Here is a 16,569-nt window from a genome sequence, read left to right as displayed (position 1 = left end):
TGTCGGCATGCACTTGCGACCATGCTTTAAAATTCCATTTTCCTTGCTATCCGAAGGGCACGTACGTGATGCTCTCCCCCTCCCCGCCCCAATGCCTGCAGAATTTCCCCCATTCCTGATCGTCCAGTCTTCAGACCTTCACTGTCAAGTCGCCGCCCTCCGTTTGAGGATGGCGGACGCAGGCGCGTCTTTTCTGCTGGGTCGTTAGGGGACTTCTTCGCCCCAGAGGGCGCGCTTGCCTTACTCAGGAAGACAAGCTGGCCGGGTAAATAGGCAGCGGCTGTTGGGGAAGAGGAGAGAAATCACAGCGCGGCTCCCGCTCAAGGTCACTTCGGGCGGCCCAAAGCCGGTGGCGTTAACGCCCGTCGCTGAAGGTAGGCGGCTGTCGGCCACCGACACAGCACCTAGAGAAGAGGGAAAGGCAGCGCTTACTGAGCCGTTATGCTCTGAGGTATTAGCCACGCTTGTTGTGCCCCCAGTGGCAGAGCAACCTCTCTCCTGTCATGGGGTGGGGTGGGAAAGGCGGGAAGAGCTTGGCTGGGCTCCAGTGGCGGGAATGGCGGACGGAGCCGATCTGGAGGCAAAGGAAGTTCTCTTTTTCCCAGAGCGCCAATGAAAGGCTGGGGCTTTCCCGCGCCTGGAAACACGCCCCCCCCCCTCCGCCGCTCTTCGGGTGCATTAGACATGGTCGGAGGCCGCCGCTTTCCCCGCCACCAGGGCTGCTGCAGGGTTGTTGGAGCTGCTCCCCCTCCTTCCTGCAATACCAATGCTCTCCTCTGGGTGGTGCTTGAGGTGGTAGGGGTGTGATACATGCCCATCATCACGATGTTGCTGTCATAGGGCGAGGAACACGCCTGTGTAAAAGCTTTGTTTATGTCTCCGGCTAGGCTCTTTTTCGTTTTTACCCTCCTCCCCCCAAACATTCAAGATGCGCCCTTTTAAATGGCAACGCTAGCGACTTGTTTCTTTTTTCATGAATGGGTTAGAGGGTGACCTCATTTAGCACAGGGGACTTTACATGTAGGTCCTTGTCAAATCCAATATGTAGCTGCCTGCTTGCACAAGCTTGCCTGGTTGGGGTGTACAGTCAGTTTGCAGTCCATAATCCCATAGTATGGAAAGGCTCTGCACAGAGTTCTCATCTGAACTGTCCTCTACACCATTCTCCTTTTTGTAATAGCATTTTCAGGTTGCCAAAGTGTTTTATAGTTCTCACAACAACCCTGTAAAGCAGATCATAATGCAATTTTAGCAAAACAACAAAAAGATCAGTACTAGCACCTCAAATACTAACAAATTTATTGCGGCATAAGCTTTTGGAGAGTAAAGTCCACTTCATCAGATCCATCATTCTTGGTAATCCATGAAAGGTGATGGAATAATACATTTGCTAGACTCTAAAGTGCTACCTGACTATTGTTTCATTTCTGCTGTAAGCCGTGGCTAGTTAGCTACACCTTTGATTGAAAGGATACCAGAGTAATGTACCCAACATCACACTATGAGCCAGGGACAGAAAGGAAGCTTTTTAAGTTAAGTCTCCAGATCCTCTGGTGTGGTTTTTTTTAAAAGGTATAAAGACAAAGAGACTCTTGCCAATTGGTTTACTGAGAAGGAAAATGCAAGTAATATTCTACCCAGTCAAAGTGTGATGCAGCCTAAGGTTTTAACTATTAGCACCTCCCACTCCTCACATACCACAGCCTGCTGTCACAGACTTGAGCAGAGGAGACATGATTAGAAGCTATAGGCCTCAGAAATAAATGGCATGAGTATGCACAGAGTGCACCTGCCTCATCATTGAGGAGCCTCTGTTTGTATTTAATAAGGAAATTCCACAACAGGTATCCATTGCATAAACAGTACATCTTACAATCACCACAGTAAAACAGCCAACTGGATCAGGCCTAAGGCCCATCTAATACAATATCCTGTTCTCACAAGTAATCAATCAAATACACACACACAGCATTTTTAAAACTTAAAGTAAAAACAGGAATGCAGAACTTCCATACTTCTCTCAAACCTAAAAGACACACATGCATTTATATCTGCAGTTGCACACTTAAATACAATATACAGACTCATACAGCACTTTTTTAAACCTAAAGAAAAACAGGGATGCGAAACCTCCATGCTTCTGTCAAACCTAGAGACAAACATTGAAAGTTGCAACACACAGAAGCCGCCCATCATTTCTTTTCCCAATCCTCCTCCCCATTCACAAAATAAATGCAAATGATTAAGTAAAAAATAGATATCATACAAAGTTGCTCACACTCTGTCCACCGTTGCTCTCTTTTAACAAATATTAATAAAAAAAACAAACTGCACAACCTCACCCTTCTGGCTAGCTACAAAGAATGTGTTTTGAGATGTGTTTCCTTCAAGGAAACAGCTCTGAGCATGCTCAGACTGTCCTTCAGGGCAGCCCTAGTAGGCGTATGCTGAGGCTGCTGATTGGCCCTCATAACAACAAATGGCATAAGAGCCTTCCTAGTCTGGGCTAGAAGGCGGGCAGTCCTCCTATAATTCAAATGTCAGTCACATGGGTTTTCTGCCCAGAGACACATGGGAGGGACCTCTTTGCCATAGCTATACTGTTGGATTAGGATTGGCTGAGTGCTGCAGAGACCGGATTGCCGGAGAATAGTAGATTGACAGAAATGTTTGTAGAGCTACTCTGAATTCAAAAAGAAGTATAAAATGTGGTGGGGATAGGAAAGAAAATTGGGGAGGGGGTTAAAAATTGCTTGACATTCTCCTTGGGAGGGCAGTGGCCCAGTAACACAGTGAGTGCAGCTCCAGTTTGTGGTTCCACATAAGGCATCTAAATCAAGTAATCCAGTGCTAATTCTGAAAGAGGCAGTGGTGGTTTTTCTAGTAGTCAGTAAAAAGATTTTGTCTGCCTAGGGCTTACCTCTGCTTCCAGTTCCACCTTTTACCTGTAAGGAAAAGTAGAACTCCTATGTGGTCTGTGCCACCCAAATGATATTCTGCAGTGCTAAATTAAGCTGCACAGGTTGTGTTTGTTGCTTTTTCTTTTTTTAACTTCTACAGACATGTAATTGGAGAGAGCCCAGGAAGCAGGCACCCTTTCCCATTTTTTTAACCGACCATGAGTACAATTATTCTGCTTCTGTAATACCTCTGTAAAGTGCTTAGAGCAGAAATTCCCAAACTGTAGTCCATGGATCACCAGTGGTTCATGGGCTTCATTCAGGTGGTCCGCAGCAGGTCTGTGAAGAGCAGTGGGAACAGCAGGCACAGTGGCAGCTCTTTCATTCTTAGTACTTAGCAGTCCATCCAGGAGGTGAACAGGACAGACTGGAACTGACGAGGGAAGGAAGCACTTGACAGGAATGGAGAGGATTAGCAGCAAAGCTAATGGCAGGCTAGAATTAAGAAGTTTAATCTAGAATCAACAAAAAATCATCCAGCAGCTAGCACAGTGCATTGCAATTGCTGCAACAGGCAGAAAAATCATTCAGTGGTCCACAAAGGTCCTTACCAATTTTCAAGTGGTCCACGGAGGGAAACATTCGGGAATCACTGGCTTAGAGGTTTTATTAACAAGCGGTATACAAATTCTGCTAAATAAATAAATAAAATCTCATACTATGAGTGTCTCATTCTTTTAAATAACCTCACATTAGAGAACCCAGACACTCTTCCCTTGTGATGGAGTAGAACAGCTGTCACCATGTTCTGGGAAAACTTACAGAGTCTCTTGCAAAATATACATTCTTCACAATGTAGAACTATCAGTTAACTTCCCCTACACAGCAAGGTCAACTGTTTGATTTACTATGTCAGGGAGCTATCAGGCAGTTTCACATATGGGTACTGGACAGATTCAACCTTTTTTAGATGTAACAAACATCATCATGTACCTTTAGACCATTCCTCAGTCCCTCCTCACATGATGCTGTCCCTAGCATGAATCCTTCACTTGTATTATACAATGGGCTGATGTTTTGGCTAGCCTGTACTGTTCCCCAAGATATCTCCAACAGGTAGAACCTGGTTCATAATTCTACTTGTCTTGTATGATGCCAAAATGCTGTCATTTTACTACATTAGAGTGAGCAGATGCCTAGAAAGTGATGAATGTACTCCTTCCAGGCAGTTTTTCCCAGAGATGTGGGAATAGTGGTGAGGTAGCCTTATGAGCTGAAGTTGCCCACATGGAATAAAGCCTCTCATGCAATCCAGCTAGGGCAAAGTGCTAGGAAAGATGGGGGCCTGCCATTTCACATCCTCTGGGCCATATATATCACCTGGGGGGGGGAAATCCTGGTGTATTTTATATATGTTGGGGTTTGGGGGCTAGGAAGCAAACCACATTTTTCTTCCATGGCCTCTCTTCATTTCCTTACAAGGAGTCCCTGCAGGCATAATGAAGTTTTTGCAGACTTGAGGTTTACAGTTTAACTTAGTATTGTTGTGCCACACAACTGAATTCTTGCATTCCGCTCTAATAGTCACAAGTGAGGAGCTGATGGACTTTGGACTTCCATCCCGCTAGGTACATACAAATCCTTTACCCTTCCTGTTGTGGTCTTTATTTATCACATATCCCAAGGTGCTCAATGCATCTTATATGGAGTTAGCCCATTTTATCCCCACAGCAACCCTGTAAGGTACACTAGTCTGAGAGTGACTGTCCAAGTCTCTCAGAGCTTCTTAGCTATTGACATTTGAATTTGGGTTTTTCCCGGTGAAAGTTCAGCACTGTAGCCCAATCTTCTCCAGCCTGGTGCCTTCCAGATGTTTTGAACTTCAGCTCCCATCAGCCCCAGCCTGCCTGGCCAATGATCTGGGATGATGGGAGTTGTAATCTAAGAAAAATCTGGAGGGCACCAGGTTGGGGGAGGCTGCTCTAGCCACTGCACCAGAGTCTCACCATATGCCCATCGTCCTCTCTGCAATTCAGTTCATTTATATCTCATTTTGAGAGTTTAATTCTACTCAAGCATTTACTTGCTTCACTGAGACAAACATCAAATTCCTGTTCTAGCAAGACAGCTCCATGTGGATGCCATGAACTTTTGAGCAAGGGTGCTTGTTTCAGTACTTACAATCAGCATTGAGGCATGTCTACCATTGCTTGCAGCCAACCCCTTCTCCTGCCCAGACCCCCAAGAACATACCTTTGGATTGGGAAAGGCACTAGAGGCATGGCACAAATTTACCAGGCCATTTGTTTACAACAGGAAGCCCTTCACAGCAAATTACATATGCACCCAGTGTGCCCCATGTTGGGGACCCTCCCTTCTGTTGAGAAAGGAAGGATGCTTAGGCACTATGTACACACACATACATGCACCCCTAACTGCAGATGGGTGGGAGACACTGTGTGACCATAGAGACACACTTCTTTTTTTCTTGGAGGCCATCGAGTGAGAAAAGGAAGAAGTTCATACTTTGGGCATGAGCCCTCTTTATTCCCCCCTCCATGCTTACCTGTGTGCGGTGCCTTGTCTTCGCAGCCTACACATGAGTGTAAGTTGAGGTTCCTGGTAGTTATTTGCATCTGTAAAAATTCTGAGAAGACAGTTGTCATTCTTCAGCCTTTCATTTATTTTTTGTTTCCCTGGTTTTTGAGCGTTCACTGTTTGCGCAAAGTGTTCCTTCAACACAGTTCCTAACAGGAAGTTCCCACTTGTATGTTCGAAACTCTCTCGATGTGGAGGCAGAATGTTGTGGCCCTGTGCCATGAATGTTGCTATATGTGAACTATATTCCAGGCAGCTTACATTCTCCTGGTTGTATGCCACGAGAGGTATGCTCCTGTCCAACATTGCAAGTGGTGAGGAGGTAGAAACAGAGAGGGGAAAGGTGGGGCTTATCATGTTGAGCTTTACACTTACCACAATGAGAGTATTTTTTAACTTGAGTTGCCTCTTATGCCGGTGTAACGTGACATTGGCATGAGCAGGACTAACCCCTGAATGAGCAAAGGATTCCAGCTAACTTTCTCTCCTCCCATGTTGTGTCCTCAACTCTGCCCAGGAACAATCCTATCTCCACCCAGCAGGCGTAAGTCAGGGAAAGGGTCAATCGGTAAATTATCTGTTTATGCCCTGTAATTTAATAATTATAGTCCTCTGTCCATTTTCATTCTCAGGCCTACTGAAGTGTTGTATCATTCTGATCTCCATAGAAGAAAACTTATTCCTTGGTTTGAAAGGGAATTTTTAAAAAATGTATCCAGTTCCTGGTTCCATGCATGGAGTAGAAGGAGATAATGGACATCCTAGGAAACTTATCTCTTTCCTTTTTGTTTTTGGCATTACTTTTCTATGTGCTGGATTTCTGCTTTCAATATTTGTGTTGCAGACATGTCCAAATGGAGCCTTTGGTGACTGTAAAGGAGCCCTTAAAATCATTGGGCCTCTGCTTGCTGTTGCTGGACTAGTCTGTATAATTCTGGCACAATCAAGAGCTAAAGGCTACCTCAGAGAGGTGCAATTGCAAGATGACCAGGTGTATGGGTTTGTTTTTTGCCGAGGGAACTGCCAGTTTGCTCAGTTCCTTGTCTTTGGTTTTTTATTTTTAACTAGTGGGATGCTTATTAGCGTCCTTGGCATTTGGATTCCTGGATGTAGCCCAGGATGGCACTACCAGCAGTTTAACCATAGCAATACTTCTAATGTTGAACTCCAAGATTGTGGGTTCCATTCTGTTCAAACCATGGGACCTTTGATCGTGCTGATTGGATTATGTTTCTTTGTGATAGCTCACATTAAAAAGAAACAAAACATAAATCTCGTCCATGAATCTTCTGTCAATGAAGAAGAGCAACTGAATCCTGAATCATTTCAAGTTACAGTGGGTAAGTGGATAACCTAGCCCGGTGCTCTTCCAAGTGGGCAATCCTGGGTGCCAGCTCTTTAACTGCAATAGTTTCCCTTTCCTTCTCAGCACTTGAGGGTTGAGTGGTGGGTTAGAAGGGGAGGGAAGAATTTTGAAATTGAGGGGATGAAAGAAGGAGGAGCCAGAAAGGGCAGGTGAGGAGATACTATTGGATTCAAAAGCTCCAGAATCTGACACTGAAGGGGTAGTTATTGTAAGGACTCCTTTTGGAGTACATTCATCAAAACAGTTGTGCTTTTAATGTACCTTGGTGAGTTCAAGAAAGAATTGGGATACATTTTATAAAGTATAATAGCAAGACTACTTCCCACTGTATTGACAGCACTTCATGTACATTATCCCAATAATCCTTACAACAGCATTCTAGACCTTCCAGTTAATGGTGTCACGCCATTCATGTGTCTAGAATACAGATCTGACCATTAAAGCTTTACTGTCTAAGCATTTGTTTGCAGTGAGGAGGAGAGGAGGGAGTGTGTATGCGAAAGGGATAAAATAGTAATTCTGTCAAAATTAACTACAACTGTGTGATATGACTGATCAGAAAGAAAATGACTAGTTATGAAAGCTTGCCCACTAGCCATGGTCATACCAACTATAATCTGGCCCTTAAAAGAAGAAAATAAGGGGTTTACCACTCTCACAACATGAAGAGGATAAGCACAGAATAAAACATAACTGGAAAGTTTTATGGGGGCTATCCAAATCTATTTGTTTTATGTTTTGAAGAGATTTTGGAATGATGATCATAGAGTTGGTTGGATGTGACCTCAAGGTCATATAGCCCAACTGCCTGCCAAGGCTGAAAACCCACTACATGAGGCATGAACACCCTAAAGGAAGGAATGTGAAATGAGTCTGATACAAAACGAAAGCCATTATTAGACAGAAGAACAGTTTGGGGGTAGCAGGAAAGTAGGCTATGAAGTTTATTGGTTTAGAGTGATTAAACACTTGGCGTCAACTAAAAATGTGCATCAGTTATTTATTTATTAATCCCTTCCTCCTCAAAGGAGCCTAGGCTAGCAAACAAAAACACTAAAAACATTCTAAAACATTTTAAAAACAAAAGACTTTAAAATATATTAAAACAAAACATATTTTAAAACATATTAAAACAAAGCATCTTTAAAAACATATGAAAACATATTTTAAAACATCTAAAAAAGTAATTCCAACAGACGCAGACTGGGATAAGGTCTCTACTTAAAAGGCTTGTTGAAAGAGGAAGGTCTTCAGTAGGCACCGAAAAGATAACAGAGATGGTGCCTGTCTAATAGTTAAGTGGAGGGAATTCCAAAGGGTAGGTGCCACTGCACTAAAAACCTGCTTCCTGTGTTGTGCGGAACGGACGTCCTGATAAGATGGTAACTGCAGGAGGCCCTCACCTGCAGATACCATCTTATCTGGGTATATAAGGAATAAGACAGTATTTCAGGTAACCTGGTCCCAAGCTGCATAGGGCTTTGTACACCAAAACTAGAACTTGGCCCAGTAGCTAGTGGACAGCCAGCACAATTTCCTGCAGCAGGATGACATGTTGGCGATATCCTGCCCCAGTGAGCAGTCTTACCACTGCATTTTGTACCAGCTGCAGCAGGCAACTGATAAGTTATCCAAACTCAGGAATCACCAACCCACAGTGCCTCCGTCTTGCTAGGATTCAGAGTCAGTTTACTGGCCCTCATCCAGCCCACCATCAAGTCCAGGCAGCGGTCCAGGGCTTGCACGGCCTCTCCCGATTCAGATATTACAGAGAAATAGAGCTGGTTATCGTCAGAGTACTGCTGGCACCTTGCCCCAAATCTCCTGATGATCGCTCCCAAGGGCTTTGTATAGATGTTAAACAGCATGGGGGACAAGATGGTACCCTGCAGCAAACCACAGGGAGCTGAAAGACAATCAGCTAATGCTACTCTCTAAAAACAACCCTGGAGATAGGATCAGAACCACTTTAAAACAGTGCCTCCGATACTCATCTCACCAAGTCAACCCAGAAGGATACCATGGTGAATGGTATCAAAAGCTGACGAGAGATCAAGTAAGAATAACGGGTTGCATCCCCCTGTCCTTCTCCTGATAAAGGTCATCCACCAGGGTGATCAAGGCCAATTCAGTCCCATAACCAGGCCTGAACCCAGATTGGAATGGGTCAAGACAGTCTGTTTCATCCAAGAGTACTTGCAATTGCTGCGCCACAACTGTCTCAATCACCTTCCCTAAAATGGGGGTATTTGTAACTGTGCAGTATTCACAAACCCATGGGTTCAGGGTGGGCTTTTTCAGGAGCAGTCAGATCACTGCCTCTTTCAGGGTGGCTGGAACCACTCCCTTCTGCAAAGATGCATTAACACCCTGGATCCACTAGGTCATACCCCCTTGGCAAGATTTAATATGCCAAGAAAGGCAAGGTCGAGAGGACACATTGCTGGCCACATCTTCACAAGTACCTTGTCCATGTCATTAGGTTGAATCAACTGAAACAGATCCCAAGAAGTTGCAGCAGACATTGCACTGGACACCTCACTGGGGACTAAAGTAGATATGGATGGGGCATCAAGAGTGCTATGGAGGCGAGCAACTTTACCCTCACGGTGTCTTGCAAACAATTCACAGTGGGCCTCTGAAAGGTCTCAAAATCCATTTCCATCAGGTAGCAGATAACATGGGTACAAATACAAGAGTAAAAACTGCTATGGCAAGCACCATCTTAGAGGCACCTCTCACCCTTTTTCTCTCACACTGGAGGGAATGCCTAATTTAAGATGGTGCCCACTATGACTCACACAGACATCATCTGAAAACCAAGAAAATATTTTCCATCCTCTATAACAACTGTTTTCTCATATGGAAATTTAACTGATTCTAATTGGCTAAGATCTATATAATTAATTGATTAAGATGTCTTCAGTTGTGTGACAATCCTTTAAAAATATTTTGCAAACTAAAGCAGAAGAGTGAGTAATTGGTATCTTATTTGAGGGGAGAAACAGAAGCCTGACATGCATTTCTACACACACACATATAACCTGTAAGAGTTAAAATAGGTTGAATGCAGCATGTTTGCCATTGCAGGTTAATGACAATAGTAGGGATGGGAACTGATTGTTGGTGCTTGTTCAAATTGCATTCTGTCGAAGTGGCAGGCAGTTTAGTTATTTTTCTGCTATCCTTTGCTTTTACCATTCAAATTTTTTCCCCTCCCAAAAAATAACAATATTGTTATCAATGTTTTCTTTTTGGAAAGGAAAGGAAAGTGACTTTTCCTCTGCCCAGTGCTCCTGCTCCTCTCCAATGGTATTGGATCCTTTCCCCCACCCCTGGGAGAAAGCAACAGATGGCTTTAATGCAAAGCAAAAACAGGCTAGTCAATTTCACTTTAGCAAAGCAAATGCACATGCTGGTCAGTTTCACATTAGCAAAGCAAAGGCACAGGTTCCTCAGTTTAGGTTAGCAAAGCAAAGGTACATTTTAGTCAATTTCTCATTAGCAAAGCAAACAGCAGGCTGAGCAAAGCAAAGACAAATGCTTCAAAGCAAAGAGGGGCTTGTCAGTTTAAGATAAGCAGAGCAAACACATGGTCTAGTCAATTTCAAGTTAGGAAAACAAAGACACAAGCTTGTCAATTTCAAGTCCCATGTGTTAAAAAAAAATCCAGCATCTGGAAAAGTGGGAAACTCACAGCATTCAGGATTGGTCCATAAAGATAATGAACCTATGGACTATTGGGAAATCTGGTGCCAAGATGGATTTTAGCAAAATTCTTGTTTGTCCCTGTAGTGAAAGCAGGGAGTTCCACTCCTCCTACTTTTACTGTCCCAGGAATCAATCCCCAGCCTTGGGCAATTGATCCTAGCAAACCTGGTCTGCTAGGGCTGTGTAGGCTTACACCAACCCTGCACGGTAGTACTGCCACCACCCTTCTATTGGTTAACTACTCTGGGGTGAAGGGACCCCCAGAGCCCACTGAACACCTAAACCTCTCAGGACCAGAGGCTTGATACCCTCCTGGCCCCTTCAGAGGTCTTAAGTGAAAACGTTCCTCTAGTACACGGTAGTTTGGTCAAGCAGCCAGGACTGAACTTAGTAACTGAACCCCTTCTCTGGAGTAAACACACGTTGCTTTAAAATAAGTAAAGTTTATTAAAAGAAAGAAAATAAGAAAAGGGATAAAGGGTACAAAAGATAAAAAGGTACATACAAATAGTTTGGAGCAGCAAATCAAATCCTAAAACCAACACCCAAAAGGGGCAAGGTATATAACAAACAGGATATAAAGGTTCTTGGCACAACATGAAAATAATAAAGCTAACTGCCTCAGTTGTACTTACAAAGCCTCAGCTCTTTCTCAGTAGTTAGCATCCTTCCCCTCAGGGACGGCCAGTCAGGAAGTATAATGGAGCCACCGCAGAGCATCACCATAAGCAAGGTGGTGCCCACAAGTGGAACACAGCCCAGAGACTGAGGCCTTCTCTTATAGAGAAAATCCCTGCCTCAGCTGGAGACAATCAACTAATTAGCAGTTCCATCACAGGAATGATGAAACGATGTTCCCACAGTACCAGGCCCCGTCCCTCCTGGTTTCCCATAACAAGCCGTAGGAGTTTTTACGGCCTTGACAGAACCAGGCCCCTCTTGCTGATAAAGAGGTGCCAATTTGCTGTAAGCTGATACAGCTGGGCTGTAAAAATCACCGGGTCACCGGGATGGAAAAATATCAAAAGATTTAACTATCTATGACCAGGGACCCAGGAAAATAATTAAGGGGATCAAACTGGCATGACAGTCCCTAGTCAATAGGAATGTTTCAACAGCAAACTGAAAGTAACTTCATGGGGAACAAACAGAAGTAGCTATTTATTCCTTTCTATATCAGTTTTTAGTGTGTTATATTTTTGTGTCACTCACCTCTACAACAATCTTCTCAGGAATGTTGGATGGAGTGGTATGGACTTGCCTAAGGCTGCACAATAGCTGAATGTCAATGTTAATTTGATTTTTGCATCTCCATTCATAATACTCTATAATGTATGATAATCAATTTGAGTGACACAGCAAAGTATTGGAACCTTCCAGATACTCTGCCAGCACCAACCTGCCCTGTTTTTTGGAGTCATAGGCAAACACCAAAAACAAGACATTTAATGAGCCTCTTGTAGACCACAATATATGGCAGGTGGACTGTGTTCAGCTTGGTGGATCAGAAATTTAGATTTTAAGTCTGCAAACAAGGTCTTTTTTTACTTTTAACATCCTGGTGATTTTAGGGATTTATAAATAATAAGTTCTGTTTGTAGCATCACAGCACAATTATCAGCACTCAGGTGGGTAAGGTAAATTGTGAACATAATTTAAAATCTCAGAGTAACCATAACATCATGGGTGGTATTGATCTAACTGATGCCATTCAGTGCAAGAATTAATGCTAGCACAACGGGACTTCCCCCCTCCCACCCCACCCCCCAAATCTCTGGAGGGTTGGGGAAGCTCCTAGGACAGATTTAGGAGGTGTGGAGGCAGAGGAAAGGAGGGGAGTTCAGTTGCACTAGTGGTAATCCTTGCGTTGATTGTACCCTGACTTAATGTTAGGTTGGATACAACCCTGTATGTGTGTGCAGATATTTACTACTAGAAGACTCTGCAGTGGGCACCAAAGGGGTATAATCTGATCAGGCAAAATTTTTTCTCATGGCTGTGTTTATAATCAGCAGTATTCTGCATGCTAATAAATTACAAGTACTATCATTTTCCAGCCAAATTTACAAGGGAAAAACTGAGAAGAGTTTGAACACATGCCATGAAGATGCCCTAATGCCTAGGGACGATAATTCTTATTGAAATACACTTCCCATTTTACAAGTAGGGATGTCTTGCATATTGGTCGAAATAGATCTGCAGAGGCATTTGATTTTAAAGCTTTGGATTTCCTTTTGTAGGTGATACTGTAATGATATTCCCCCCTCCGCCACCACCTTATTTTGCTGACTGTCCTCTGCAAACAATAACTCCTAGCCTGGTGACAAGTGATTTGCCTTTAGGTGAAAATCCTCCACCATATCACAGCACTTTTATTAACTGGTAAGGCCATTTGTATTTTTAACTTCCGTCATTTTGAAAGTTTTGCACATGGGCTAATGCAGGGGTTACCAACATGCTACCATGGGCACATCAGTATCTCCTGTGGTGTCTCAGTAAAAATGCCCTCAAAAATCCACAATGCACAAGAGGCTGTTTGCTATTCCTACACAGTTACTGTTTACCCTGACTTGGCCTCTCCTACTTTAAACAGGCTTCCTTAACCATGCTCACATTTTGTTAGATGCCAGGTTTGGACACCCACTCTCCCTTTCGTTATAAACAGAGGAAAGGTTCAAAGAGCTTCTCTATAAGTGAGCACAGGAGTGGCTTATGTAGGTGACTTTTCCCCCCTATTGATCAGGAGGTAGGGGGAACACCTGCTCCATTTTGTGGTCCTGTCTCTTTTTCTGCTTTTAGATGCGGCAGTCACTTTGTGTTACACGGTGCCCCCACAGGCATTTTGTGACTAGCACCCACGGCACTTTCTCAAAATCTTACTGGCCCAAGACGATTGGTGACCCCTGGGCTAATGGATATACTTAAAAATACTTAAGTACTTAAAATAAGGGCCAAGCTGAACTTTACATGAGACCCACAACTGGATCACCAAATGCTTTCTCCACCCCCTTTTTTAAGATTTGAAAGCGGCTGGGGGCAGGGGAGAGATTGGTTTGGTACCATGGTGCTGGGGTGTGTGTGTTACCTCTTTATGCTGACAGGCCTATTCAGTTGTTCAAACTTTTTCAAGACAAGCCAGTCATTTTTATGATTATTTTGTATTGCTTTTATGGTATTTTATGTTTTATTGTACCTACATATTTTGTTGTATACCACCTTGATTTTTTTTATATGAGGGGCAATCTAGAAATATTTTAATACATAAGTAATTCTGGGTTTTCTTAGTACAAGACCTAGCACAGTGCTGATATGAGCTTCCTGGAGGAATATGAGTGTAATAAACAAGATATAAGATCTAGTTTATAATCACAAGGATTCCATCTGAATGTACTTTAAGTTATGCTTCACAATATTTCTATTGGTATACTTCAATGTCTATGTCCTTTTCTTTCAAATCTACCAGAATGGAATTCGAGAAGTATCGGCATCCCATGGGGTGATTAGGGCCTCTTCTCATATGACAAATATGATCCTTCACAGATAGCACTGCTGTGTACAGAATTGTATGCACCTTTCATGTGCACCACTGCATGGGAAGGATGTGCCTGTGTCTGTTTTATTTTATGAGAACAATCCATGATTGGCTTCCTGCCACAAGTTGACACATCTACATACATCACGGGCAATGATATACATGAAGAAATTCATCATGCACAAAGTAGTCTTTGGCTTGTACCAGTTAGAATTAAGGGGAATCTTAAACTGCCTGTATCCATGCCAGATGTAATTTTACCACTTTGGTAAATATAACATTATCATTGCTATGAGCTGCCTTGGATACTATATGTAGAAATATGAGATATAAATTGAAACAATAAATAAGAGGTTAAAATATGCCAACATGTACCTATGATTATGATTATTTTCCAGAGCACAGAATGCTGATCGGGCCCAGATGCTTACAGAGGGAATGAGTTACTATATACAATGTGAGGATGTGATTCACCTTCTGAGACTTCGTCTGCCCTCTCTCATCCCCCTGAACCATCTCAAAAATAAGAGGAAACAACTAACTGTAAATAATGAATGTGTCTTGTTTTCCTCTCCTTGCCAAAATGATCCACTGCCACCTGCTTATCACCAGCTGTAAGAAATACTCAGTTGAAGAAAAATGAAAGGGAGGGGAGGTGTACAAAGAGAAAAAGAGAGATAACTATGGGACTGCAGGATGAGCATAATCTGGGAGAGAGATGGAGGAGCCTTGAGTCAGCAAGGATAACAGGAAGCCCCACAGCCAAGACAGCTGAAGCTGCTGCAGTAGAAGGCCTGCTGAGCAAACTGTCAACCTAAGGCAAGGCAAGCCATGGTTTCCAGAGAGGTACTTGGGACAGGAAGGACTTTCAACACCTCTCCAGTTGGCGCCCTGTATGTAATTGGAATACACAAAGCAAGGTCAGCTACCATCTGGACATAATGCTAGGACACAGGCCAATGACAGGGAAGAGAAATTCCGAAGGCTTTGCATTTCTTTTACCTTTTTTGTCTGGCTGTTAACAAACTCAAAAGTAAAGACACTGGAGACTTCAGATTTTTGTGTGGAGTATTTTTTTTGGGGGGGGGGCTCATGGTAACAGTATGAAACTACATGTCCAATTTTAATTTATTAAACATTGTAGTACAGTGTATGTGTAATATTTAATTGGTGTGACAAATGGCAAGTTTCAGCCTATAGAAATAAGGCTGAGGGCAAACAGAAGTAAGTACTTTACACAGTGTATAATTAACTTGTGGGCTTCACTGTCCCAGGATGAGGTGATAGCCACCTCTTAAAATGAATTTTTAAAAGGATTGGACAAATTATGAAGGATAAAACCTCATCATCTGCCAGCCATAATAGCGAAGAAGCCTCCATAATCAGATGCTGCATAACTACAATAAATTTAGGAGGTTGGGGGGTATTGCATCCATACTCTGCCTGTGGGCTTCCCAGAAGCATTTGGCACACCACTTTTGGAAATAGTATGCTTTGCTGTGATCTAGCAGAACTGTTCTTTGGAGATGCAAAATTAATATTATTTTGTTGAATTTCATGACTACCCTTCACCCCAACATCCAAGAACAAGTTACAACAACAAAATATTACAATCAGTTAAAACAATCTACAGAACTCTTGTTATAGTCTAGCTCTGGGGCCTATTTGTAGCTTTCTCCAGCAACAGAAATTTAAACAGACGGCTGGTCTTGTGCTGTTTCTCCTCTGTGTAGTTTAATCTGTATTGTCTAAGTGTCAGAGCTCCACCAAAGAGCCGATTAAAAAACAATTCTACAAATATTTTGACTGTTCCTTAAAATGTATGAAGTATGAACTAAACAATTGACACGTAATGACTTATTTAGGTACAGGAGTCTGAAATGCATTGAGACAGAAGGCAACAAATGCTTTGGTGTCTAATTTGGAAGATTTACAGTCGTTACATAAATCGTAATCACCATGAAAATCAGTTTTAGCTGGTGACTAAGAATGCTAAGTCAAAGCTGGAGAGAGTTAATGCTCTAACCCTTTAGCTGTGGTAATGACTGATTTCATAGGAATTGCTGTTAGTGTAAATCATAGTCCAGGGCTTATACCAACTTGACCTATTTATTTTTCACTTGGCCTCTTCTGTGAGTTTGATCTGTCTTGCTGAAACCTGTTATTTCCTCATCTGTAAACCAGGAATTACCAGAGAAGATTTAGCATAAAGGATGCTACAGATAACCTTCAACTAGCAGGTTGCAATTTGAAGGTTGCGCTGTAATGACTCCTAAACTAACTGGGGAATAAGACCTACTGAACATAATGGGACTTACTTTTAAGTAAACATTTGATGCACTTCTTGTGATATACTGAGCATCTTTATTTTTTTTATTTTGTATGATGATGTCATTGTAGACTTTTAAAAATATTTTTATGTTGAAAATAGGGAAGGAGCATTGCAGCCCTCTCCATGAGGT

General features: G+C 42.7%; 1 protein-coding gene across 3 annotated transcripts; it reads left to right on the top strand.

Moving 5' to 3' along the window:
- Positions 1 to 138: 138 nt before the first annotated feature.
- On the top strand, positions 139 to 15,921 carry TMEM171 (transmembrane protein 171). Of its 3 annotated transcripts, none has more exons than XM_061621118.1 (4): positions 139 to 374; positions 6,131 to 6,838; positions 12,816 to 12,957; positions 14,506 to 15,918. In XM_061621118.1, coding segments are annotated over exons 2-4 (774 nt in total). In that variant the 5' UTR covers positions 139 to 374; positions 6,131 to 6,207; the 3' UTR covers positions 14,507 to 15,918. The 3 variants fall into 3 exon arrangements, with proteins under 3 accessions (XP_061477102.1, XP_061477096.1, XP_061477108.1); XM_061621112.1 differs by having other exon boundaries at positions 139 to 451; XM_061621124.1 differs by lacking the exon at positions 12,816 to 12,957 and having other exon boundaries at positions 139 to 451; positions 14,506 to 15,921.
- The last annotated feature ends 648 nt before the right edge of the window (positions 15,922 to 16,569 follow it).

The sequence above is a fragment of the Rhineura floridana genome, chromosome 1 (genome assembly GCF_030035675.1).
Source record: "Rhineura floridana isolate rRhiFlo1 chromosome 1, rRhiFlo1.hap2, whole genome shotgun sequence".
In the NCBI taxonomy this organism is placed as follows: Eukaryota; Metazoa; Chordata; class Lepidosauria; order Squamata; family Rhineuridae; genus Rhineura; species Rhineura floridana.
The sequence above is the reverse complement of the archived record's forward strand: the minus strand, read 5'-3'. Positions and strand labels throughout refer to the sequence as shown.